General features: G+C 38.7%; 2 protein-coding genes across 12 annotated transcripts in view; one reads left to right on the top strand and one right to left on the bottom strand.

Moving 5' to 3' along the window:
• The window catches only part of LOC117576885 (regulating synaptic membrane exocytosis protein 2), a 60,535-nt gene extending 43,495 nt beyond the window's left edge, over window positions 1-17,040 (top strand). For 2 of the 10 annotated variants that reach the window (XM_034262013.2, XM_034262021.2), the window contains 10 exons: window positions 1,231-1,353; window positions 2,308-2,676; window positions 3,462-3,805; window positions 7,575-7,660; window positions 7,992-8,117; window positions 8,566-8,764; window positions 12,928-13,105; window positions 13,212-13,379; window positions 13,436-14,464; window positions 15,278-17,040. In XM_034262013.2, coding sequence (XP_034117904.1) covers window positions 1,231-1,353; window positions 2,308-2,676; window positions 3,462-3,805; window positions 7,575-7,660; window positions 7,992-8,117; window positions 8,566-8,764; window positions 12,928-13,105; window positions 13,212-13,379; window positions 13,436-13,642 — 1,800 coding nt within the window. In that variant the 3' untranslated portion in view covers window positions 13,643-14,464; window positions 15,278-17,040. Of the gene's footprint in view, window positions 1-1,230; window positions 1,354-2,307; window positions 2,677-3,461; window positions 3,806-4,757; window positions 6,785-6,883; window positions 7,661-7,991; window positions 8,118-8,565; window positions 8,765-11,374; window positions 11,592-12,927; window positions 13,106-13,211; window positions 13,380-13,435; window positions 14,465-14,849; window positions 15,013-15,277 lie in introns of those variants that run through there. The other 8 variants (XM_052008044.1, XM_034262014.2, XM_052008041.1 and 5 more) reach the window with 8 other exon arrangements.
• A 3,388-nt stretch (window positions 17,041-20,428) lies between these two features.
• LOC117573983 (protein tincar) overlaps window positions 20,429-25,890 on the bottom strand; it is a 44,379-nt gene continuing 38,917 nt past the window's right edge. Inside the window, exons 7-8 of one of the 2 annotated variants that reach the window (XM_034257531.2) lie at window positions 24,336-25,116; window positions 20,429-23,153 (exon numbers count right to left, since the gene is read on the bottom strand). In XM_034257531.2, the coding sequence (XP_034113422.1) occupies window positions 22,299-23,153; window positions 24,336-25,116 (1,636 nt within the window). In that variant the 3' untranslated portion in view covers window positions 20,429-22,298. Of the gene's footprint in view, window positions 23,154-24,335; window positions 25,117-25,890 lie in introns of those variants that run through there. The other variant, XM_034257533.2, reaches the window with a different exon arrangement.

The raw sequence follows: 25,890 nt of genomic DNA on the forward strand, positions 1-25,890 counted from the left end.
AGATACCAAACCGTACAGTTTTCATTATCGGAGAAATCCCATTCAGTGTATATATATTTTATTGCACACCATTGTATAAAGTTATTATTGTTTCAATGTTTGATTTTGATTTGATTTTCCCGTTTTCTCAACTAATTGGTGTCGTTGTTTCGTTGTGCGTGTGTTAAATTTTTCACTCTCTAACTCTGAATCTCTGAATATTTCAAACTCTCAACTCTTATCTACGCTCTACTAAAACAAAAAACTGAAAACTAACTAACTCTATACTAAACCAAAGAAACAACAAAACTAACTATAACTAATCCAACAAACAATCAGCGCGTGGCATTCGAAACGGATGTCAATCGTCTATATATTTCTCTCTATCTGTTTTTTCTTAAGCATCATCAGTTTCAGCTATCAATAATAATCTTTGCATTTAAGATCAAAGTAATCATAGTTTAAGTGGCTTAGGTTAAGTTTCAGTGTATACTTTTATAACTTGAGAACACATACTATATTTCTTTTACAAAAAATTAAAAGAAAAGAAAAGAAAATGACAGTCAGTGAACTGTCGCAAAGAATCTAAAGTCCCAAAACTTTGCATTAAACCCAAACCCAAATTAATATAAATGCATATCAACTGCACTACTCCACGCTATATAGTATAACCGATATACACACTCCACACTCTACTCAACTATAATTTAAGACAGCTTTTGCATGCCTTTTGCCTTGGCCAATCCACAAGCTACTAACAACTCACGTGCTTCTATTATCTCTGTAGCTTTAAGTGTGTAGATTTGTTGTCAATTTGTATTATACTTGATTTGATTTGACCCGAAATGAAGGAAACATCCAAAGATATACACACACTTAACCCTTAGTGAACCCACCACCCACTTTTGTCATATGAATATCTAATATTCTCTCTCACACACTCTCACACTCACACAAACGCAATGTAAAAGAATTAACATGCAATCATGTTAATATACATATATATTATTTACTTATTTACTTTCTCTCATTTTGATCATATATGTACATTTATTTTATCTACTCCTCTTGCTCTCTTTCTCTTTCCTTCTTTTAATATATATATATCTTAAACAAACACACACGAAACATGAATAACTTCCCCCACCTGAACCCTTCTCGTTGATCTTGTGCTGATATATCGCTTCCCAACAACAAACAAACATATATCGAAACTATCCCTAAACCAAACCCCAATCACAAAATATTCAGCTCGATCTAAACGAGCGTCGATCCAGACGTGACATGTCACCCCAGGGCCGTAAACGGGTGGCCGGAATGGTGGCCCGAGATTATCGCACTGTATCTGGCATTGGACAAAGTTATCACAATCAGGTTTGCACCTAAGCTACTAAATTAACGCAACACTCGCCATCAAAAAAATAAAATAATATAATTCAAATTCAGAACAGAACAGCACAACAAGCAGGTAAACACGAATCAGTTCTTTCAAACTAGGGTTCTATCTCGATCTTCAAGTAATCGTTGTCCGTTATAAAATATCCTCAATAAGAACATTAGGAATATTTCCTGTAGTTAAATATTTCTTGATTTACATTCAATTACAATTTAAGGGATATATCTCTTCTTAGATTTGTCAGGCTTATCTTGAATCAATCTCATTCATCCGTGAAAGTTTGTAAATTTTTAAATAACCTGGCAAATTCCTTCATCAGTATCTCATTTATACATTTATCTCTATTAGCTCGAACTCACCTTTAACCCCATTTTAGCTAGGCCCACCTGCCAATATTAAACTGCACTTTAAATTTCAAATTTTTGCTAATCTCTTTAATCCAAACTCAAAACTAATTAACTCAACCAACTACTAACTAATTGAAATGCAAAAGCGACGCTTTCATCGGTTTGACAAACACGATCTTGAGATCTGTTCCTGAACTGATAGCAGCGTTGTTTCCATGTTGTTACCTTGATTTTGTATTAAAAAAAAAACAAAACTCTTGCTAATTATGCCTTGACTTGTAATTACAAAAAATTTAAACTTACAACTTACGCATACTATTTATCCGTGTTCCAGTAGAAGTTTGCAGTAACCAAAAAACAATAACAGTTAACCAACAACTAAACACACACTTGAATTAATTTGAATGAAACTCAGAACCACTCTCTCCACTCTCTCAAATATACTTGTATAAGCCTCTTAGACCGTAAGCTCTACAGGATTCGGCTCTGGAATGCTGAGCAGAGCATTCTCATCTTGCCCCTTTTGTATTTGCTTATCCCACCATACTTAAGTTTACATCGTTTTCTGCATCGTTCCCCCTGCAGGCCTCTGCCACGGGCTACTATAGGCGAGGTGGCGGTAATGGTGTTGGCGCTGCCATTGGACCCGGTGGCATGAGCCTGAGCCAGCGCAGCCACTCGGCGGCACCAAGCGATAACTACCACAGCGGCGGATCCGGGTCGGGGCACGGTGCGCCTGGCTACGGCTATCGAAGCAGCAGTCCACGTCGAGGCTCCCTCTCGCCCCCCGACGATCGTTACATTGACTATCCAGTGCTTCCAATTCACGGTTCACCCAACGCCGCTGCTTACGGCGGCAGCTCGGCTGCGGCGGCGGCACAGCAGCAACGTTTCCAATCGCGCTCAGCGACTGCCACGCCCACGGGATCTCCCAAAAAGCGTCAACTGCCACAGGTAAGAAATTCTAAGCATCTTAACACTGTATGAGAATTGCAAACTATTTGATGACGAGATCGAATCTCAGCTCCGAAGTAGAAGAAATATCCCTAAAGTATTTCTATTGAATAAATAAGATTCCATACTTTTCGGGACTTGAATTCAAAGAATCTACAATATTTTCCGTAAATTTCTGATTTTACTCTAAATCAGTCTTGTTCCTTTTTATACCCGATAATAGGATTTTATAATTTTGGGTCTTGAAGAAATGTATGTAACAGGCTGAAGGAGGCATCTCTGTCCCTATAAATTATATGTGTTCGTGATTAGCGTATACAGCAGAGTCGATATAGCCATGTCTGCCTGTCCGTCTGTCCGTCCATATGAACACTTAGATCTCAGAGACTATTAGAGACATATTTATAATTTTTTTCGACAGCACTTCTATGCTTGCTAGAAGATTGTATTTGTTTCAAATTTTTGCCACGCCCACTTTCGCCCCGCAAATCGATAAAACTCTAATAACAAGATTAATTTTAAAGTTAGAGACTCTAATTTTGGTACCCTGACCAATTTTCTTAAAGTTGTTAGGAAGAAGTTTGATGCGTTTTATAACCAAATCATTTAAACTACTAAAACCATGCATTTACATAGTTTTCTGCTCTACAAAACCCTGTAAATTTCCTCAGTCAGTATCGAGTTAGTTGTAGTCGATCAGTCGATGATCAGTACGCAATCATCCGATCTTAGAGAGTTACTACACTTCTTTAAACGCCTTACCCCAACTGAAATTTCCGTTATAGGTACCACAAACTTCGCGCAGCGCCATGTTGCGCGATCGACTGGGTCAGGACTTTGACGAGCGCCTCGCTTCGGGCAGTCGCTTTGGACGTCATCGGACACGACAGCCGCACCATCAGGCTACATATCGCAGTACCGGCATGGGCGGTTGGGAACGCCACTATACCGGACTGTCGGACAGCGATCTGCAGTCGATGGACACACGAATGCGGCCACGCCACTCTCTGTCGCCGGATAAAGATTTCATGGGTGAATTCGGTGACTCGGACATGGAGTCGGTGGTCAGTGTGACGTCCAGCGCCTTCTCAACGCAATCGGAACGGCCGCGCACATCGCGTGGACTCAGGTGAGTGAGCCGAGAATTGAACTCGGCGCCTCGTGCTGCACCGCGTCCGCTTCAAAGTTCAAGTTCAAAGCCAAAAAGCCAAAAGCCAAAGCCATGCCAAGCAAAGCTGCCAAACAAAAAATTCTGCTGAAATTACGTACATAAACATTCTGGATTGGATGCATTATATTTCTCTCGAGTAGACGCTACAAAATCCTAAATTAACCCGTTAATTAGGCCCTTATAATTCAGTTCCATTCAGCGAATCAGAAGAGCGCGCTTTTCTCCCACCCTCTTTTCTCTCAGTCTCTCTTTGTATCTCGCTGTCGCTCTTTCTCTGTCAAAAACAAAAACCAAAAAAAGAAAATCAACAACACTCAAAATCAACACGAAAAAAGAAAAACACAACGTATACAAAAAATGCAAAAGGCAATCCGAAAAACATAAAGTTTCTTTTCTGCATTTATTTTTTGCGTTATTCGAATTCAACGAAACAAACAAATAAAACAAATATCGAAACGATTCAAAATCGACGCGCGCTCTCGCTTTTGTGTTCACTGCTTCTCTTGCGTGCTCTTCACCACACACACACACACATACACATACACTTGCACACATACACTGACTCTCGCCACATGTGAACTCGGAACTCACCACAACAACTACAACTTCAACAACAACCTTAACAACAACAAAACCACACTATCGCCGACCTCGGACGCAAACCATCGCTTGCATCTGCTAACGATCGTTCGTTTTTGGACACAAACCTATCCACCACCAACCACCCACCACATTAAAAACTCACCACTCTGCTAAAAATGCCCGCCGCATGTTATCCCTGCATGCGAAACTTCAACTGTTACACACCACCACCACACACTATTACACTTCACCACAACCACAACCAAACCCAAAACCAATCAACGAATGGCAACCACCGATACCACCAACCACAACCAATAATCGTCAGCTTTCCACGCAACTGGCGCAATCTTTTCGGCGGTGTGCCCCACAGCCTGCTGGGCAGCACCGTTGGCGGTGGCCCCGTCACCGGGCTCAAGGTGTATCACCACCCCATTGAGCACCACCGTGCCAACACCATCGAGGTGGATGACTGCGACTATCTGTCGAGTGGCGGCACACAGCAATTGTTGCTGCTGGAGCAACTCGAGCAGCTGCAACAGTTGGCCGCCTTGGCTGCCGCTGACTCGCCACCCAACACAGCGGCGCTATGTGCAGCAGCAGCAGCTGCAAGTGGCAACGCTGCAAGTGCACTGCCAATGACAGCACAGCGAGTGCTGGTGACGGATACGAATAGCGGTGAACTGGTCGAGCAGTTCTTTGTGGAGCCAGCTTTGGTGGCGGAGGAGACGCAGACGCCACTGTCGCTGTCGCTGTCGCTTGATCCGTTGTCGCATGAACCACATTTGCATACGCATGGTGTCTACTATTCGCCATCGTCTCATTTGCCCCATACCACAACAACAGCAACAACAACAACATTCATACAGCCGCCGCCAGACATGTACCACCACCAACAACTACAACAACGACGCCACTTGAACGGACGGCCGCTCGCCCCCACCACTGTAACCACTCATGACCACCACAACCACCACCACCACAACAACAGCATCAACAACAGCAACAACGCCTATGCGATGCCGCTGCCCAGCTTTGAGCAATTCAAGCGCATTACCACGCCCGTCATGAATCTCTTTCGCAGCTCCAATTCAGCGGCCAGCGCAACCGCAACCACGCCTGCCCACGATCACGCCCATCTCCACGCCCACGCCCACGCGCACGCCCACACAGTATCCTCCTCGCCCAGCTCGTATGTGGGCTATGTGCGTGATCATCTGGACAAGAGCTGCAGTCACTGCCAGAACGGCAGTCAGCCGGTCGTCCTGTCCACCAACACAGCGCTCGCCACGCCCGGCCTGGCAATTGGCGCCTGTGGGGATCCCTGTTGTCTGGCCGATGCCCATCCACATCCACAGCACCAGCCCATTGCGTATCCCTACAGTGCCGAGCAACTGCTGCGGCGTCCCTCGCTCTCCATGTACCAGCCGAGCAGCTCGGAACCCTCGCTGCCCACCATGGATCCCACGATGTGTGGCGAGTGCGTTGATCAGCATTTCCTGGGCGGTCTGACGGGGCCACAGCTCAATTTGGGCGTGGTGCCCACCTATCATGTTCACACACCGACGCCGACCGCGCATCGTCGTGCCAAATCGCAGCTGGCCACGCCCCCATCGCTGCCCACACAATCTGTGTTGCGTCTGTCCCGACAGCTGAGCGAGGACGCCCTCGTCTCGGCGGTGCCCATTGCCGAGGCCACCGCACGGGCGCAACCCACTTCGATCCTAAAGAAACCGAAGCTCGAGCGACGTCGCATGTTCCACGAGGGACAGTCGCGGTCCCTCGACTACGACGATCTGCACACCAAGAGTTGGGGCCGTCGACGCATACGCTACGAGGACGAGGTGATGCCACCCGATATGATGCTCGACATGGCCGGTTATCCCGAGGAAATGGGTGGACAATTGCCCAGCTCACGACGTTACGGCTCCGAGACGAACATACGTCAGTCGTATATGGGCGCCAATGTGGATGCCGCGAATCCGTTGAGTCATTCGCATTTTCTGGTCACCGACGACAAGATCGTAACGATCACCTATGACTCGGATGTGGGTTGGACGCGACGCGGTGTTGCTCCCTCTCTGTTTCGGGGGCCACATCGACGGGGACTCGATGCGCGCAATCACATGTCGCTCGATCTGCAGCGCACTAGCCAGCAGAAGATGTATGGCCCGGCAGCTCCGTATATGAAGCGACGACGCAATCTGCCGCATCCGCCGAGTGCGCAAAATGCCCACAACTTTTCGCCCATGGAAGTTGGTGTCGGTGGTGGGGTCGGTGTCGGTGTCGTTGGGGCTTCGGGGGTTGGTGTTGGGGGCGGGCCACAGAACAGTGTACACAACAACAGCAACCACCTGAACAACAGCAACAGCAATAATTACACCAACAACAACAACTACAATAACAATCACAACTACAGCAACAGTAACAGTAACAACAACAACCCACACAACAACAATAGCCAAGCAGCGAGTAGTGTTAGTAATAGTCACAACAACAACAACCAACAACAACAACAACTACAACAGCAACAACTACAACAACAACAGTCAGTTAGGCAAAAAGGGAAAGAAGGCATCGCCATCGTCAATGGATTGATGGCAACGGCATCGGAACAACTGACGAAATCTAGTAGTGGGAGCGGTGGTGCAACATCTGCTGCCGCTGCTGGTAATATCGTCGTCGATGGTAATAATGCTAATAATGCTTCTTCTTCCTCTTTTGCAAATCCCCCACAACAACATCATGGTGTCGCATCACCCAATAAACGTGCCCCATCATCAATACAAAACACAACAACCACAAACGACGCCAACAACTTGACCCTTGACGCAACATCACAACAACAACAACAACCAAATACATGCACAAATCTCATTACAAATACAACAACAACTACAACAAACACATCGTCGAATGCAACGAATGCTGCGGCAACAACAACAACAACAACGACTACAACATCATCAACAACAACAACAACAACGGCAACGACTGCTACAACAACTGCCACAAATACAACAACAACAACCAACACGAATGAACCAAACGCAACAACAACGAACGACGCGGATGCGGATGCGGATGCTCCACTCGATGTTATCGATTGGGATGCTATCGATGCGATGCTCGATGACGATTTCAGCGAGTACGATAAAGATAAAAATGGCACCGGCGAACCAGGCGCAGCCAAATCGGGCGATGCCACCGGCGATGCTGAAGACAAAGCTGGTGAGTTTGTATATAAACAAATTATTGATTTAAAAATTCAAATCTTGAACTAAAACAATATTTGAGATTAAAAAAAGTTCATTTAGGCAAACACATAAAATATCATTTCAAATATATCTAGAAAGAAAAAGTATTTACAAATTTATTAAATAAATACATAATCTTATATTAAAGATTCAATTTACTATTAAGTGTAATAATTTGTTGGTTTTTTATTTAATCAAATCTCAAGAAATTTCATTAATCAATATCAAACCTGAAATTTTGCGTTTCCTAATTCCATTAGTTATAAGTTTTAATGTTCCTAATACATATCTAATCCACTTCACAGATGGCAGCCACTCTGATACGACAACAGATCGAAAGAAAGCCGGAAACGTGGATCAGGAACGTTCGCCAAAAGGTGGCAGCGGAATGGGCAAAAAATCCAACTCGACGTCGCAGCTATCGGCAACAGGTATGACAGTTTTGTTACCTTTCTTTTGTATGCCGTTCGTTTATAAAAGTTCTCGTTCAGTTGCCTTGTTGACCATCAGATAATCAGATTAATCAGATTAACAAAAACCAAAAACTAATTTATCAGATAACGAAAGCATTGTAAGCTTCATTCTAGTATTTCGATTCATAAGCTAGTCCAGCATCTTTGGTTTTCTCACACTTTACACACTCAAAAAACAAAAAAAAAAAGTTCAAACTCACTTTCAGACATGTAATGCTTAAAGTTTTTGCGTTTTCCAACACTAAAAACCATAGAATTCATATATGCTAATCTTACTAACAAACTACTACTATGATTTGGTATCGTAACACACAACAAAAAAAATTACTTAACTCAAAACAAACCACAAAAAAAAAAAAAACAAAAACAAAAACAAAAAATACTATTAAAATGGCATACTCAAAAGGTCGTAAAAGACGTATGGGCTTTGGAAAGAAGGGTAAGAACTCGTTCACGGTGCATCGCAGCGAAGAGGTGCTGCCTGGTGATATCACGCGAGAGATGCGCTCGGGCGGAGGAGCGGGCGGCGGTGGCCTCTCCCGTGGCTCGTCCTCGGAGGCGGACCCAATTGAACAGTTTTTCGGCGATGGCGCTGGTGGGGAAAGGTGCGCACAAGTCCAATTTACTCTGTCTCTTACTCGCTCTATCTCTATCTCACTGTCTTTCTATATCTATCTCTATCTCACACTCTGTGAGACACTCTATCTACTACTCTTACTACTACTACAACTATGTCTACTTAGCTAATATTTCTCAATTTTACGCTATGCTATACTATGTATAATGATTTCAGTTTTATGATTTCACTTTATCATTTTTGTCGTTTTCCATTTTCGGTTTTTCTGTTGCCTTTTGCTGGAAAAACAAAGCAATTGCTAAATAATGATATTTAATTATTGCAATGATGATGATAATTACGATGATGATAAACATTAGTTAGACAACAAGAATCACACCCGAAAACCAAAAAAAAAAAATCAAAACAGGACTTTTAGTTTTAAGAGCTTTTCAATTTGCAAAACACATGCGCGCGCTCTCTCTCACTCTCTCTCTCTCTTTCTATCGCGCGCTCTTGCTCTCTATTACTTCTTTCTCTCACTCCGCTCTATATCTATCTTATACTCTGTTTTATTCTGACGAGCTTTTACGCAAAAGCTTATGTCAAAAGCTCGCTCTGCCGCTTCCGCTGAAGGCAATGTCCTCTCTTGATTTACTCGATTTTCGTTTTGTTAACCCACGAGCGCTATAAACCAACCTTTAAACCAAAATCAAAACAACCACCCACCCAAATCAACCAACCAACCAACCAACCAATCAACCAAATAACCAATATACAATCCAAAGTCGATACGTATTTTTAGGCTTATATACCAAGGAATTTTGCCCCACAAGGGCGTCATGCACACCGCGAAAGCTTTGCCTGGCTCGCAGTTGCCAGCATCCATTTTATTGTTTTCAAAACAAACTATAAAAAAAAAATAAAAGCTTTATCCAGTTCAGCAAATGCCCGACATCGCAAAGCTTTCGCCACGTGTGTATGATTGGCCGCACACTGTTGACGCTCACTGTTGTTACGCGGGAGCATCTCAAAACTCAATCCGTAATGCATTTTACTTTTGTAGCAAATATTTGTTTATAATAAATACTACTAACTAACCCCAAAACATTAAAAAAGAACGCCACTTGTTTCTTAAATAATAATACTTAATATTGTTAATGCCATTTATGAACGTAATACTCCTATATATATTAATTTCAATCAAATCCAAAACCCAAAATTCAACATATAACATATTTACACAACATTTTTATCTAGAACTTTGTTCGATTTGCATGCATTGAGTTAATACTTACTTATAACAACTGCCAGACATACTATTACTACAACTACTACTACTTAGCTACCAATCTATTACAGCCTTATAAACAAGCTAAGCTAAAAAAAAATCAAACAAACAAACAAACAAATCATGAAATACATTATTTGCAGTTATGCGGTAAGAGTTTTTCACCATTGACTACCACAAACGACCTGTACTTTTCGACGTATTTTGCAACACACATGTGCCTTGCATTTTGCAACACTAGTCAAGCCAAGCCAAGCGAAGCAATCGATATCGATACAAATATCGATACCGATACCAAAACATTGTTAACTTATCCCATGTGAATTTGCATGCCAGGAATTTTAAAAACTCAATCTCCGCCCACAAAATAAACAATTGAACTAATGTTTATCATCTGTTTTCTACAAGTTTTCTGTTTTTTGCGATACAATTTGATATTATCATATGTATATATACAGGGAGCTCTGTCAAAGAAAGCCAAAAATTTAACACTAAACAACCAACAAACAATTCAGTAACAATTAACAACTCATACACAACTACAACAAGTTCACAACAATCATCTCTGAAAATTGGCATCAAAAAGCAATTTAAAATTAACTGATTATGACAACAACAACAGAAAAATACAGCAAAATTATATGCTATAAGTAGACACAAAATGCAAATCTGTGGAACATATATTACCAATAGAATTGTTGGCGAAAAACGTTAGCCTCAGTTCAGACGTCAATTGTAGATCTGTTTTCTCATGCAGCCGCTAAAATTATAACGAACTTTAACTTGTATAATAAAATCTGGTGCCGTACAGCTCCTAACTTAAATAAACTAAAAAAGAATGAACTAAAAGTATTTTCAATTGGAATTCACATGAGAAAACTGATCTCATATTATACATACATATAACGAAATATAACAATTATAAATAATGAACTAAATGTTACGAATTTGTGTACTTATTATTAACATTATGATTATGATTTCCCAACATTTGAACTTACTCTAAATACTTACGTATTCTATGAGCTAATAATCACATTAATTGATTGATTTTGAATTCTTCGCTATAATTTCTTTCTATATTCTTGAGTTCATTTCACTATCTGTGCCTATAATTTCTATGTAGTCAGGGTTTATTCCCAGAGCCCCAGCGTCAAGCTCAAGAAAAGGAGAAGGTTCAGCCCAAAGCCAGCGTCGCATACTCTACTCTACTTCACTTAAAAGATACCCGAAATCGAATAACACAAAAAAAATCAACTACACATTTGTTGCTGCTGTTTGTAAATTTTTGAGTTTTGAATATCTCTCTCTCTCTCACATTGTGTATATTATTCGTATTGTACTATATGTATATCATATTCTTGACAGACCAATATCAGGCACAATATTCAGGCAGCTCGAGCGCGAGTACTTCCTCCACTAGTCACCATCATATCACACTACCACCACCACATCCATATTATCAACGGCAGTCGCGCGGCTCCGCTGGCAGCATCCAGCGATCTGTGGAGGTGCCGCCGGTGCCAGCGGTTACCCGTTACAGCGCGGGCAGCATACATTCAATCTCTAGCTCCGAGGGTTCATCGTAAGTTTCTGGCAAATACAAAACAAAAACCAAAACCAATACCACAAAAAAAATAAAAAACAAAACAAAAAACTAAGAAAATACCACATAAAATACTATATGACATGCGAACTCTCTTTGCCTCTGATTCTCTCTCTTTCTCTCTCTCGCTCTCTGTCTGTCTCACACTCTCTAACTCTCTCTCCAAGTTCCATTTTCAATGCCTTGTAAATGGCTAAATGTATCGCTCTCTATCTCTCAATTTATATATATTTTTCTTTACTCTATTGCATAATGTGCTCCTGACTATAACACATCTGTCTCTCTCTCTGTCTCTCTCTCTCTCTTTCTCTGTGTGTCTCTCTTTCAACATGTTTATTATACTCTTTGTGTCCTTCTTGCCGGCATCTCTCTTTCTTGTTTATCTACGTAACTGTGTGCGCCTTGATATCGTTGAGCCAGTCTGCATTTTTGTATATCCTTAATAATGTACTTTTATTCCAACGTAACATTTGCGTTCCATTCTACAATTTCCACTTAATATTCTCAGTGTCTCTTTCTGTATTATCAAAATTGTACCAAAATATGTATTTAAACTTATCATTATTATTTGATTTGTAACATTATTTCGTATTCGTATGATTTCCATAAATATGTATATAACACGTGTTTCCAGCTATATTTGATGTGTGTAAACAAAACAAAAAAAAAAAAAACAAAATCAAAAGCAGAACATATGCTAAATTCTTGACCTTTAGGCACCTAGACTTTAAACTACGGCACCTTTGATGTACCACTTATCCGAAACTATTTGACTCTATGGCGAACTATAAACCAACCCATATATATATCTCGTTCATTTATCGGCAAATGACTTTATAAACTGTTCCGATTTCTATTGGCTTTCAATTTGATTCCAAACTGCAGAAACTGAAAAACCACACACACACACACTTGCATGCTATCGAATTCTCCTGTGCACCACTCTGTCAGTACATATTCAAACCACCAGACACACACTTACCATAACCCATCCACGAAACCAGTCGTAAAACCAAACCACAAAACAAGCCACCAAAACTACTTACAACAATTTAACTGTCTTTCTACAACTCCCTGTGTATAATGAGCCTGGTTCCACAAACTGAATTTCGATTTCGATTTCAATCGATCGTCTATTCACTCTGGAATCGGGCTGTAAGAAATTCTTTCTTTCTCAAAATCTACAACTAATCTTTTTTGTTTTATGACATTTTCAATAAACTCTGTGTAATAATAAGATCTATGCTGAAACCATACTAAAGTCGCTTATCATTCTATCAACAACAAAATCAATCGAAATCGAATCAAACTATAGATTTTCGCCTTCACTGCGTAATGATGGAGCCCTTAATGAGTTTGTGGATGGTCTAGGACCCGGACAATTGGTGGGTCGCCAAGTGCTGGGCGCTCCCTCGTTGGGTGACATACAGTTATCGCTGTGCCATCAAAAGGGCTTTCTCGAGGTGGAGGTCATACGTGCCAGGGGTCTTACGGTTGGTTCACTAAATAACTAAGCAAAAAACGATATTAAATATATTACAAATATAGTAAAGATTTTAGTAAGAAGAAATACTGATTAACTTTCGTATCTCATGATAGCAAAAACCCTCATCGAAGATGTTGCCTGCGCCCTATGTGAAGGTGTATCTGGTATCGGGAAAACGTTGCATTGACAAGATGAAAACATCGACAGCACGTCGCACACTGGATCCGCTTTATCAACAGCAATTGGTATTCAAACAACCTTACAACGGTTGTGTCCTACAAGTGAGCAAATGACTGATAATGTTATTGACAAGGATTTAACAATGATTTTATTTCAGGTGACCGTTTGGGGCGATTACGGCCGCATTGAAAAGAAAGTGTTTATGGGCGTGGCACAGATAATGCTTGATGATCTGAATCTATCGAATATCGTTATCGGCTGGTACAAACTCTTTGGCACCACCTCACTGGTCAGTTGTCCCACTAATATAGGTTTAGGCTCTAGGCGCTCATCAATAGCCTCACTCGACTCACTCAAACTCTAACTCTCAACTAAAAACTTAACCAAATCAAAAACTTTCAAAACTCAAATATGAAACGTACAAAAAATACTACTAAACCACTCAATGAGATCGACTTGCAAATTGATAAAACAAAAAAACAAAGCAAAAAAAAAATATTATAAAACACTAACACTAACAACACTTGCACATTTATACTACGTATATACTTATACTTACATACATTTATGTAGCAAACATTTTGTTTGGTATTCAGTAAAATTTATTATACTTACAATAATGCCAAAAATTGCATACTATAAAAAATACAAAAAATATTTTTAAAAATAGTTAACTTTTTGTAGCATAGTCAGTCACAAAAACATCTGTACAAACACAACAATTAATCCCACAAACAAAAAACCAAAACACAAAAAAAAATAATTCCAAACAAAAAAGTTTATTATCAATGAAAAACAAAAAAAAATAGATTACATATACATTTACTGCATTTGTTTTGAGTTAGCTAAAAAAAAGACCAAAACAATTCAAATTTAAAAGCACACACACACACACACCTGTAAATGAATCGCTTGGTATACTCACGAATACATACTTAAACATATAACACATACTTTGATCTGAGGCAACAACTACCAAATTTCCATTATGTAAAGTTTATATAAAGAACATTTAAATTAAAATTAAAATCGTTAAAAAATACCGAAAATATACCGCTGAAAAGAACAAAAAATTATGAAAACAAAACCTATCGCAAGTCACCTTAAATCACCGTTACCGTTACGTTTTTGGCATAGCATACAACTTCAACGTAGTTTTTTATAGACTCGTACAATACTCATATAGGTATGTTTCTCTATCCCCAACTACCCCGAACCAATTACCAATTAAACTCCATATAATTCTCTAGTATGTTTTGCATGTGTAGTTTCGTAATATCGTAATTTCGTAACTTTATCATTTATCATCCTCGTTCACTTTACTCGTATTACTAGTCAGCCATTTAATTCCCTGAATCGCTGTTCTTGCTTTATCGAATCTCCCAAAAAATATTAACAACAAAACAACATGAAATGCATTGAAAATGGCAAATCTTGGCTAGCTGAAAATATAGCTGAATAATCCATCAATATACATATGTATAATCGCAAATCGTTTAGGTTAGAGTCAAATACTATTTAGATCACCGAATTTTGATATCTATGTGTATCTATTCTACGACAATGATTAGGGTCGTCCGATTGTTTGGGCCGGTGAATCAATTATGGAGGAGCAGGGTGAATAACACTTCCCAACAACAGTGAAAACACTTTAAAGACACCAAACAAGCACAAACAAAAAAAAATAAAACAATAATTGCAAACATGCCCCCAAAAAGCAAAACGAACTGAATTGTAAGTGCACAAATCTATAATTTATTTAATATACCAACTATATCGATAATCAAATATATTTTATTCGATTACAATTCCTTATTAGCAGCTTTCTGTATAACTCGCTAGTTAAATGCCATTTTAATAACCACTCGAAAATACAAATAACAATTCCATACACTAAAACAAAGCTACTAACAACTAATTTGCCCGTTAACAACATTACATACTCATGAATCATTTATCGATAAAATGTCACTAATCGTTATTGATCGAACTATTGCAGTAACCCTTGCAAAGAGCTGCCAGCCAGGCAGCCAAATAGCAAAGGACCAAGGTCAGCCTGCAGGAACTATGCAAATGGGAGTTACCGGAACAATGGATATTGGATATGTGCCCGATTTCCAGTCGACACGTTGCTGGCCTAATCTATGTCCAATATATATATATGTGTATATATATATACATCGATATATATATATGTATGCATATTTTTTTTGTATTCTACGACCGGGAGATTTCCATAAAGTATAAGAATCTAGTTAATTTTGTAAGTCATGAGAACAAATGCATTTAAAACCAAAACCGAGAACACAAGCAGAGGCAGTAAAAGTAAAAACAACTTAACTATGAAATTCAAAATAAATGATCCAAGATATAATTGTACACATGCATATACATATATTGTATATATGTGTATATGTAGACGTCTAATTTAATTGATAATATTATATTTGAGAAATGAAACTTGTAAATTGATGCATATTTGAAAGAGTTTTTATTACACACCTAAGATCACTATTATTTTCGTAATACGATTATTATTAATTATTATTATTATTATTAAACTATTATTGATAAAACCAAAACAAAACAAAAAAAAACTACAACCAATATATAAGATTAAAAAAAAGTGCTAATATCGAGAAGATCGAGAAGATAGAACCTAATGCTAAGTCAAGTGAAAAGTTACAGAAAAATAGGGTGGAGTGTAAGAAGAAGAAGAAGCAAAGTTGTTTAATATAGCTAAATTTAAATCAATAAATTAAAGATACAGATTTTCAAAATGTTTACGAGTATATATATATATTATATACAATATATGTATACACATACATATACATATATATACATATATATATATATATATATATATATATATATACATATTTAATGTTTAAGCAAGCAAAGAACCACTAACACTTAAATAAGCCTAACTTACGATAAACTTAAACTTAAAGTTAATCATAAAGTAACTAAAACAAAAAAAAAAAACATTGAGATATATGATATATGATGAGATATGTACTATTAATCCTCAAAATATTTATCAAGCGTGACCGATTGAGCTAATTTAATTTGGTAAAACACAAACAACAAAACATGCATTCAATTGATAAATACAAATTTATCTTAGGCTGTACATAGACCCACATAAACACACCAATACACACACACACACACATCTACTCACACATACCCATAGAGAGTTCAAATTTGTTAAACTTAGCCATTATGCAAGTACTATATAGAATATATATTTTTGTTTCGCTTTTTCGCTCTGCCCAACTGCATAAACTTGGCAGAGAATCCACAGTGTGCAAGTTTTTGAGAAAAGTGCTGAAAATACTATAGATTAGCAATCGGCAATCGATATATATTTCAATAGAATACGACTTCTATATATGCATTTTCGATATTGAGAGATTTATTTGAAAGCATTCTCAATTCTAGAATCCAAGCATTAGACGCGCATCACGCTCTCGCTTCTAGATCACAGACACACGGACCCCTAAAAATATTTATTCAACTGCATACTCGTATATATCTTCTGCCTACATCAGATAACTCGATAACCGCATCAAGTACCTTCAAATTAATAGTGTGAGCTGTAAAAATGTTACCTGCTTGCTATTGAAATTCATATTAAAGTGAAACACATGCCACATCTTAGGCTTATAGACAATTTATTTGCAGAGTTTGAAGACAAAACAAAAAAACAAAACAAAACAATTACTTATTCCGATATAGAAACGTATATGACAAACATTGTTTTAGCGTTTGATCGCGTTTTCTTGGGCAACATTTTGCAATGCATTCAGTCTCTAAGAGAAGAGACTACACGAAATGGTTCATTTTGAGTAAACATATCATATGCCTGCGAGAGATCTATATACTTAGTTGGGAGCAGTAGGTTTTAACTACTGTTATTCATGTTGTTCCTATTCAGATCTTACATACATAACATACATATAAAAACTATAAATTATATTCCTTCACATCAGATGATATTAATTTCAACCTGTCCGTCCATTCATCAGCTTTTGCATTACATTCAGAAACAAATACGGATATGGATAACCATCCACGTTTCTAGAAACAGAACTACATCAACACAATATATACGTAACGAATGCCAAATAATAATCCATTAAATGCAACTTGAAAATACATTCAAAATGTTGTCGCAAGAGATGATCGAGGGACATCACCTAGAACCAGATTAAAACGCGCTTCAAGAACTTCAATACTATCAGCGAGGTTTCCAGCAAATAAATATACCACACTTTAAACGATATTTAGAGACAGATACAGATCCAAGTACAGATACATTAATGCATACAAATACATACAAAACATACATACTAATTATAATAACCAGACTTTGACACTCTGCTCTTTACATTTCTCATACAACCAAAACTTTTCTAAGATAAAACTCTATTTTTTTATTTAAAGTGCTCTCCTAAAAAAACATTTAAATGCTTTTATTAATCAGCAACAATAAAAATACAAATACGATAATACACATTAAATTATAATATTGGCGTGCGTCAATATTTCAATGCTCTTTCCATACAATTGATAAAGTAGCTACCGAAAAACTTTCTAAATGAAAACTGTTTTGTATTGGTAACAATCTTTCTTTGTCCGATATATTCAATAATTAATCCAACTATTTATTATTTCAATATTTTACTAGTATTAAAATAATTAAAAAAATAAAATGCAATTTTTGCTGGAAAGAGTATTTCTGCAGCATACTGCATTTCATTGTGGTGCATCTATATAATTAGAATTCCAGTCACAAAAAATTTACACATTATACACACATCTAGAATTGTTATTGAAACACATGATATATTATGACAAGTTATTTAAAAGAGACAAAGAATAAAACCGAAAAAAATGCTATTTACTAAGTTCAAACTGATAAAAACAATTTAAATATACAGCAACAAGAACAAAGAGATATATCATTTATTGCAAAATGTTGAAAAGTAAAAAATGAAAAAAAAAAAACAAAAAAAAACAAAAAGCAAAAAGCAAACGGCTGCGTGAAATACGCTTCGAATATATTGTATTTTAATATCTCGACAAAAATCGAAGGTCGAGAAACGACAATAAACTGTGAAAATGAATATGTAAAAAACAAAAAAACAAAAAGATAAAAATCCAAAAGAGAAATTATGTAATTATATTATTAAAAATAAAATTTGCAGAGAAGGCATTAAAAAAAATTGCAAAACGCAGACCTTGAAATTGTGTAAACTACAAATTTAATGAAAACCAACATTTAAATAACAAAACAAAAGAGAAATATTCATTAAAATTGTTTTCTAATAAAACAACCCAAGTGTTCTTTCATTTAAAATAATATTCAATGGTCTTGGCAAATTTAATTTGTTGCAAACTTAAATGTTTTCTAGTCAGTCTTTCTAACTTTGTTAGAACGAGTTGGATGCTGCCTAAAAGTATGCAACAAAATATTCTTTTCTGTTATGATTCGAGGAAAAGGAAAAACGAACCAATTGCAGGATAACTCGAGAACTACAAGGACGATTCGAATGTCCTTTGGCAGGATTTTAGGCCTCACTAAAACAATTCGCTTGTCACAGGACTCGCACCGATCAGACAGAATATAGCCGAGATATACGCTATTTTCTGTATATAAAAAAGTCCTTGAAACTTTGTTGTTTACAGGACATTCGTCCTTGTTAGTATACCATTCACTTTTTGTTGATTAGAGATATCTTTGTGCCAAAGGACATCCTGATCATCTTTAAAATGGCCGAGATACTGCGGATTTGACCAATTTTGGACAAATTTTCTATGCCTACCCCTTGAAAAAATGTAACGCCCTATTAACTCAATTTATATAGCATACTTTGAGGGTGAACCATAGATGCTTTTTTGAAAACAAGCTATATCTCTGCCATATCCTGCCCCACTTTTAAAGGACATGTATTGTTAGGATCGCAAAGACCAGAGTTATCAATTGGCATCAAAAAATATGGGGTCATCTAAGGATCCAACACTTGTAATTTTTTGGTGTGCAGCTCAAGAAAATAACGTAAAATTCGCAAATTGTGGGATAAGTCAAGAACTACAAACACGATTCGAATGTCCTTTGGCAGGATGATAGTCCTCATCAATACAATTCGCTTGGCACAGGACTCACACCGATCAGACAGGATACAGCCGAGATATACGCTATTTTCTGTATATAAAAAAGTCCTTGTAACTTTGATGTTTACAGAACATTCGTCCTTGTTAGTATACCAATCACTTTGTGTTCATTAGAGATAACTTTGTGCAAATGGACATTCTGATCGTCCTTCAAATGGCCAAGATATGGCGGACTTTCCGACTTTTTGACAAATTTTCTATGCTTACCCTTGAAAAAATTGAAGGCCCTGTTAACTTAATTTTTATAGCATACTTTGAGGGTGATCCATAGATGCTTTTTTGAAAACCAGCTATATCTCGGCTATATCCTACCTCATTTTTAAAGGACATGTATTGTTAGGATCGCAAGGACCAAAGCTATCGATTGGCATCAACAAAATATGGGGTCATCTAAGGATCCAACACTTGTAATTTTTTGGTGTGCGGCTCAAGAAAATAACGTAAAATTTGCAAATTGTGGGATAACTCGAGAACTACAAGGACGATTGGAATGTCCTTTGGCAGGATGATAGTCCTCACAAGTACAATTCGCTTGACACAGGACTCACAACGATCTGACAGGATACAGCCGAGATATACGCTTTTTTCTGTATATAAAAAAGTCCTTGTAACTCTGTTGTTTACAGGACATTCGTCCTTGTTAGAATGCCAATCACTTTGTGTTGATTAGAGATATCTTTGTGCCAAAGGACATCTCGATCGTCCTTCAATTGGCCGAGCTACTGCGGATTTGACCAATTTTTGACAAATTTTCTATGCCCACCCCTTGAAAAAATTTGAGGCCCTTTTAACTAAATTTTATAGCATACTTTGAGGGTGAACCAAAGATGCTTTTTTGAAAACAAGCTATATCTCTGTCATATCATGCCGCATTTTTAAAGGACATGTATTGCTAGGATTCCAAGGACCAACTCTATCGATCAACTAGAAAAAAAGCGCCAACAAAGAACACTTAGATATATTGGGGTTTCACATAAAGCGGTGGTATTTCTTTATTTACCATTGATAAACCTTTAATCATATATGGTATGTATAAATAATTCAAACATTTAAGATTTGACATTTGCTTATTAATGTGTTGTTGTAATAAATATACTCGTATTTGCATATATACTTATAGATGCATGTGTCGTGTCACATTGGGATCATTGGCGGCATTCTTCTTTCAATCATTTACAATATACTCGCTTGGTTAGTTAGACTTACAATAGATATGACCATGATTAGACAAATACATAAATACATACATATTTTGTCATATCTGAATTGGGCATACTTAGTATTCATGTTAGATATATTCATATGTATATCGTTAATCTTAAATTGAATCGAAATTATGTTACAAAAGTGTGACTTAAATATCTGTCTAATGCTCTCGGTTAAGCTTTAGTGCGTTTCTTAAAGGAACCAATGTTAAATGTTTTTTATATTAATTTAAATAAGTTTATGGCCTAACTTCATCTAGAATCATATAATGCATAAGGTTTGTGAAATCGTATATAATCGTAGAGTGAAAATTGAAAAGGGTGATTGTGCTGTTGTGTTTGGGTCTGCTTCTTGGTATTACAATACTAATCAGTCTTTATAACAAAAATCAAAACGATGCTTTAAAATTCACAATAAATGTGTTGACTGTGTGAGTGCCATATATAGGAATTATATTTAAGTATTCAATTTTTGTTTTGTCTTTAAATATTTAGTAAAGTTAAATGGCATGATTGGTTTTTTTCTTTTTGTTTTCTAAAAGCGAGTTTAAAGTCTTGATTAGAATCTTGTATTCTTTCTTTGGGGAAGATATGTATGGGGAGTGCTTTGTAGAGTCCGTGAGTTCTGCGTAAGAATATGTATTCCAGATGATATATAATATATGTAAATATTAACTAATTCCGTACAATAGTTTGTCATTTATGATACATTTGATATTTTCATATTGTCGCTTTGTTACATTACATTTTACATTAATCTTAGACGTTCGAGAGACCAGATCATAAAAATACATATGCTGAAGCTTAGTTAATTTAATCGTAACTCTACGACGACTAGCTGAAGCGTTGCTAATGCTTTCTATATATTTCGAATACATATCGAATACCGTATGTATGTCTATCGGGGATAGTAGTTCAATTCATATTCACTTTACAATGCTATAAAAACCATATAATTGCTGCTTAAATTCGTATGCATCTGCTTTTTGTTTTTCGTTTTGGAATTACAATTTAACGGGGGCGAAAAAATTGTCTGTGATTACTTGATAATAAGTAAGTATTTAAAGTTATGCATGCTCTTGGCTTAGATTTAGTTTTAGATTTAGTTGTAGTTTGTAGATATTATGCATAGTTTAAGTATACATATATAGTATATATTATCGTATAGATGTTATGATAAACACGCACACGTACAATACGATAACTAATATCGCTTATTATCTTACACATTGTGTATAAATATAGAGTTGTATTTAGTATGCATAGATCTATAGATCGTACAGTTTCTTTCTCGCCTTAATATCTTAAAGTTATGCGTGGGACTTGTGCTATATATACTAGTACATTAGATCGGCAAATCATATTGTAACTTGGGCTGGGGAGTTTAGTTTTTGGAATTAGTTTTAATCGAACAACTGATTCCAAATAAATTGTGCTGTGAATATGGAAGATTTAAGATTTGAGGCATTCTATACACTTAGGATTAAAGAGATACAGATACATATATGTATATAGATAATACCTATGCTGACTTTTATGCAATACTACGATACTATATGTATGTTTTCTGACTAATCGTTTCGTATATGACTAAATGACATCTAATGATGCTGATCATTTTCGAGTCGGCGTTTAGTGCAGCTGCGCCGTCACATAGAGCGCACAGTCCTGATCCGAGGCCATCGAATAGTTGGCCGAATCTCGATCCTCGGGTATGGTTGGATGCGTCTCGTGTGGCAGTTTACTGAAGGCATGATGTGCGGCCCCATAGCCCAGATGTCCGTATGGCGACTCGGCCGCCTTACTCACGTGCGGCAGGCGGCGCAAAAAGTGCGGATTCGAGTAGCGTACTCCATTGGGCAAGGTGGTGTGTGGTCCATGCAGCGATGCTGCTCCTGCTGTTGGTGGAATTGATCCAAGGGCAACAGCAGCATTGGCATAATGCATGCTAGACGGCGACTTGAAGCTGGACACCTGCGATGGCCCCATTGAGCTGCTCATGGCCGAAGTGGAGGCATAGCCACCATTATTGTTTCCGTTACTGCTGGCAAGCTGCTGGCTGTGGCAACCCACCGGCAGTGGCATGGTGCTGCAATGGGCCGTATAGTCGAACTTCTGCTCCGGTGCACTGCGTTGCATAGGCAGCGTGGCGCTATTGATGACTGTGGCGGCGGCGGCGGCAGAGGGGTCAGCATTGAAGCTGGACATGCGCATGTTGGTGCAACGTCCGTAGGGCTCCTCCTGGATGGGCGGCTGTGGAGGGCGTGGCGGCGCCTTGCAGCTGACCCGTGGTCGTATAACAACCTCCAGTTCACGCTCTTCGCCCGAATGGACGCCGCTCGATGATTCGGATGGGGCACGCTCCGGTGGCGAGGTGGTATTGGTGCTCTCCGAGATCGAATTGGTATCGCTGCGTGGCGTGAGCGCCTCATTTGGCACGCCAGAGTCGGCACGACGCAGACAGCGGGGTGTGGAGCTGGAGGCGATCTGATGGATAATAGGATAACAGAACAGCGTGAGCAAGAGAGAAAGTGGAAGGACGCAAAGGAGGAGGCTCAGAGAATGAGAGAGAGACATAGACAGAGAGCGAGAGAGTGAGAGATTGTGATATGGGGGAAAAAGTCGTTTAATGTCAGCTTCAGTTCGGCGCCTGCAAGTGAAAATGAAATTAAATCAGGCGAGTGTCCGATTATTCCTGTCCTGCACACACGCACACACCCACAGACAGACAGACATTCTGACTATCCATCAGACAGGCGTGTGTGTCCTTGTGGCCCTGGCATTGGTGCTGGCACTGATTTATGCTGTCTCATAACAGCAAACATAAATCTCATGGCTGGCCGCACTGCAGCCGCGGGCGTGACACGAGTCCCAGCACGCCCCTCGTCCCACACGTCTCCAAATTGTGCTGAACGCAACGCATCAATCTAGCCCACACATGCATGTTGCATGCTGCCCAAGTCGAACTGTTTGCTACACTAACTTTTTAATTTTACAAAGCTCTATTTCAATTAAATTTATTCCTTTTTCATTACGTATACGCAATGTGAGTAGTAACTTGAATTTTTGTCACAGATAATTGTGTTGCAGGTTTCCCAAGTCGAACTGGTTGCTACACTAACTTTTCAAATTCTTTTAAATTTATTCCCTCTGTATTACGTATACGTCATGTGAGTAGAAACTTGAATTTTTGTCAAGTCGAAATGTTTGCTACACTAACTTTTTGGTCTAACAAAGCTCAAATTCTTTTAAATTTATTCCCTCTGTATTACGTATACGTAATGTGAGCAGTAACTTGAAACTTGTCGCAGATGATTATCAACTTTCATTAAAGTCTTTGATCAAGTATTCGCAACTAATTGGCGGCTTTTAATTTGCAACCTCAGAAAATTGCCAGCTAAATTCCAGCAGCATAATTTATTTTGCCCGTTTCTAACTGCATCTCTGCATATCCGCATCATGAGCTGTAAGTTTGTTCAGTGTTCATGTGTCTAGTGAATTTAATGAACAAATATTCACATTTCCGAGTGCTGCCTAGAGGCAGTGAGGCTAGGTGGAGGGGCATGCTACACATGTTTACACTGCATGACTCCCAAACGCAATTGCAAAATGTTGCTGCTGCCTCGTCTGCCTCATCTGCCCGCCTTTCGAGTTCTTTTAGCTACTTACATGCGCCTCGTTGGTGTGCACGGCGACCGTGACCGGAGCCAATGGGCTGACTAGATGATGCTGCTGTTGCTGAAGCGGATGCGGATGTGGATATGGATGCTGTTGCAGTGGATGCTGCAATGCCTGTTGATGGTGCGGTGGCAGTTGCTGTTGCTGCTGATGCTGTTGCTGCTGCTGCAGTTGCGGCGACTTGTGATGTTCGGGTGAAATTTGCATGATCTCGGGCATGGCTTGGGGAGCGCGTCCGTAGCTGGCATGTGGTTGCGGCAAGTTGGGTGGCTGTGGCATCGGGGCACCCTTCATGGGCAGCGGAGGTGGCGGCGGCGGAGGCGTTGCCTGCTGCTGCGGTGGTTCCAGATCGCGTGTGGAGGCATACGTGATGCTATCATCGCGCACACAGGCCAACAATTTACCCTCCTCAGAGATATTATCATCACTGATGCCGCCCAAGCCACTCAGATTAGCATAATCGTGGGCATGACCAAGAGCGTGATGATGTTGCTGCAGTTGTTGTTGTTGTTGTTGTTGCTGCTGACTCGTTGGTGGTGGTGGCAATTCATCATATTCGCTGAGATGTAGTAGGCCGTTAATGCTGCCACCGCCAGTGGCACCAACGCCGCCGCCGCTGGTGACACCGCCAACCGTTATTGTGGTCTTCATGCTGCCCATGGTGATGCCCACAACGGCGCCGGCGGTTGCCGCCCTTAATGTCGCGTACTCGCCGTCGTCAATTTCCCCCGTAGAACTGGCAAAACATAGCGAGGTTCCACGGCCCGTATGGCTACAGGGAATAAAGGGAGTAAATCAAGTAAGTCAAATCAGAGGTTAGTTCAAGGATTCGCGGAATGTTACCCACAATATACGACTGGACCTTGTGTTGCTCCGTTGGTTAGTTAGTTAGTTTACTTTACTTTTTTGTAGTTGTTGGTTAGTTCACTAGTTTAACAATTGACTAACAGCAACAGCAACGACAACAACACAAAACAACAAACACAAATTGTGCATTTAGTTAATGAGTTTTCAGTTCAAGTTTAGAAAAAGTTTCAAGTTTTTCTCTTTTTTTTGACACATTCAGTTAGTTAGAGTTAGTGGTAAACTAATTCTAATTCACGTCTAGTAAATTGAAAACAATAATTAAACTAAATGAGAAGTTATACAAAACGAAAAAAAAAAATAAAAGAGAAATGAATGTAGAAAATTCTATTAAAACTCTGTTTTAAATAGTTTCAATAAAACAGGCGACAAGCGGAACAAAAATAGTTTCCTTTCTTCTTTTTTTTCTTTCTCTTTCACTCTATTGTGTTTTTTTATGGTTAATTCGTTCTAACGGTTATTTGGTTGCAAATTGGAATTTTTGTTATTAAAAAAGAACAAATTAAAAAAAGTACAACAAAAAACTGATGACAAACCGATGAAAAACCAGTGCATTAGTGAGTGGGGCGAATGGCGATGGTTGGGTGTTGGTAAACGCTGTGTAGAGGTTAATGAGCGTAGTGTTGGGTAGTAATTAATGAAACTGTACGGACCGGAAACTCAAAACAAAACGAAAACGTGC

Source organism: Drosophila albomicans, chromosome 2R, assembly GCF_009650485.2.
Source record: "Drosophila albomicans strain 15112-1751.03 chromosome 2R, ASM965048v2, whole genome shotgun sequence".
Classification (NCBI taxonomy): Eukaryota; Metazoa; Arthropoda; class Insecta; order Diptera; family Drosophilidae; genus Drosophila; species Drosophila albomicans.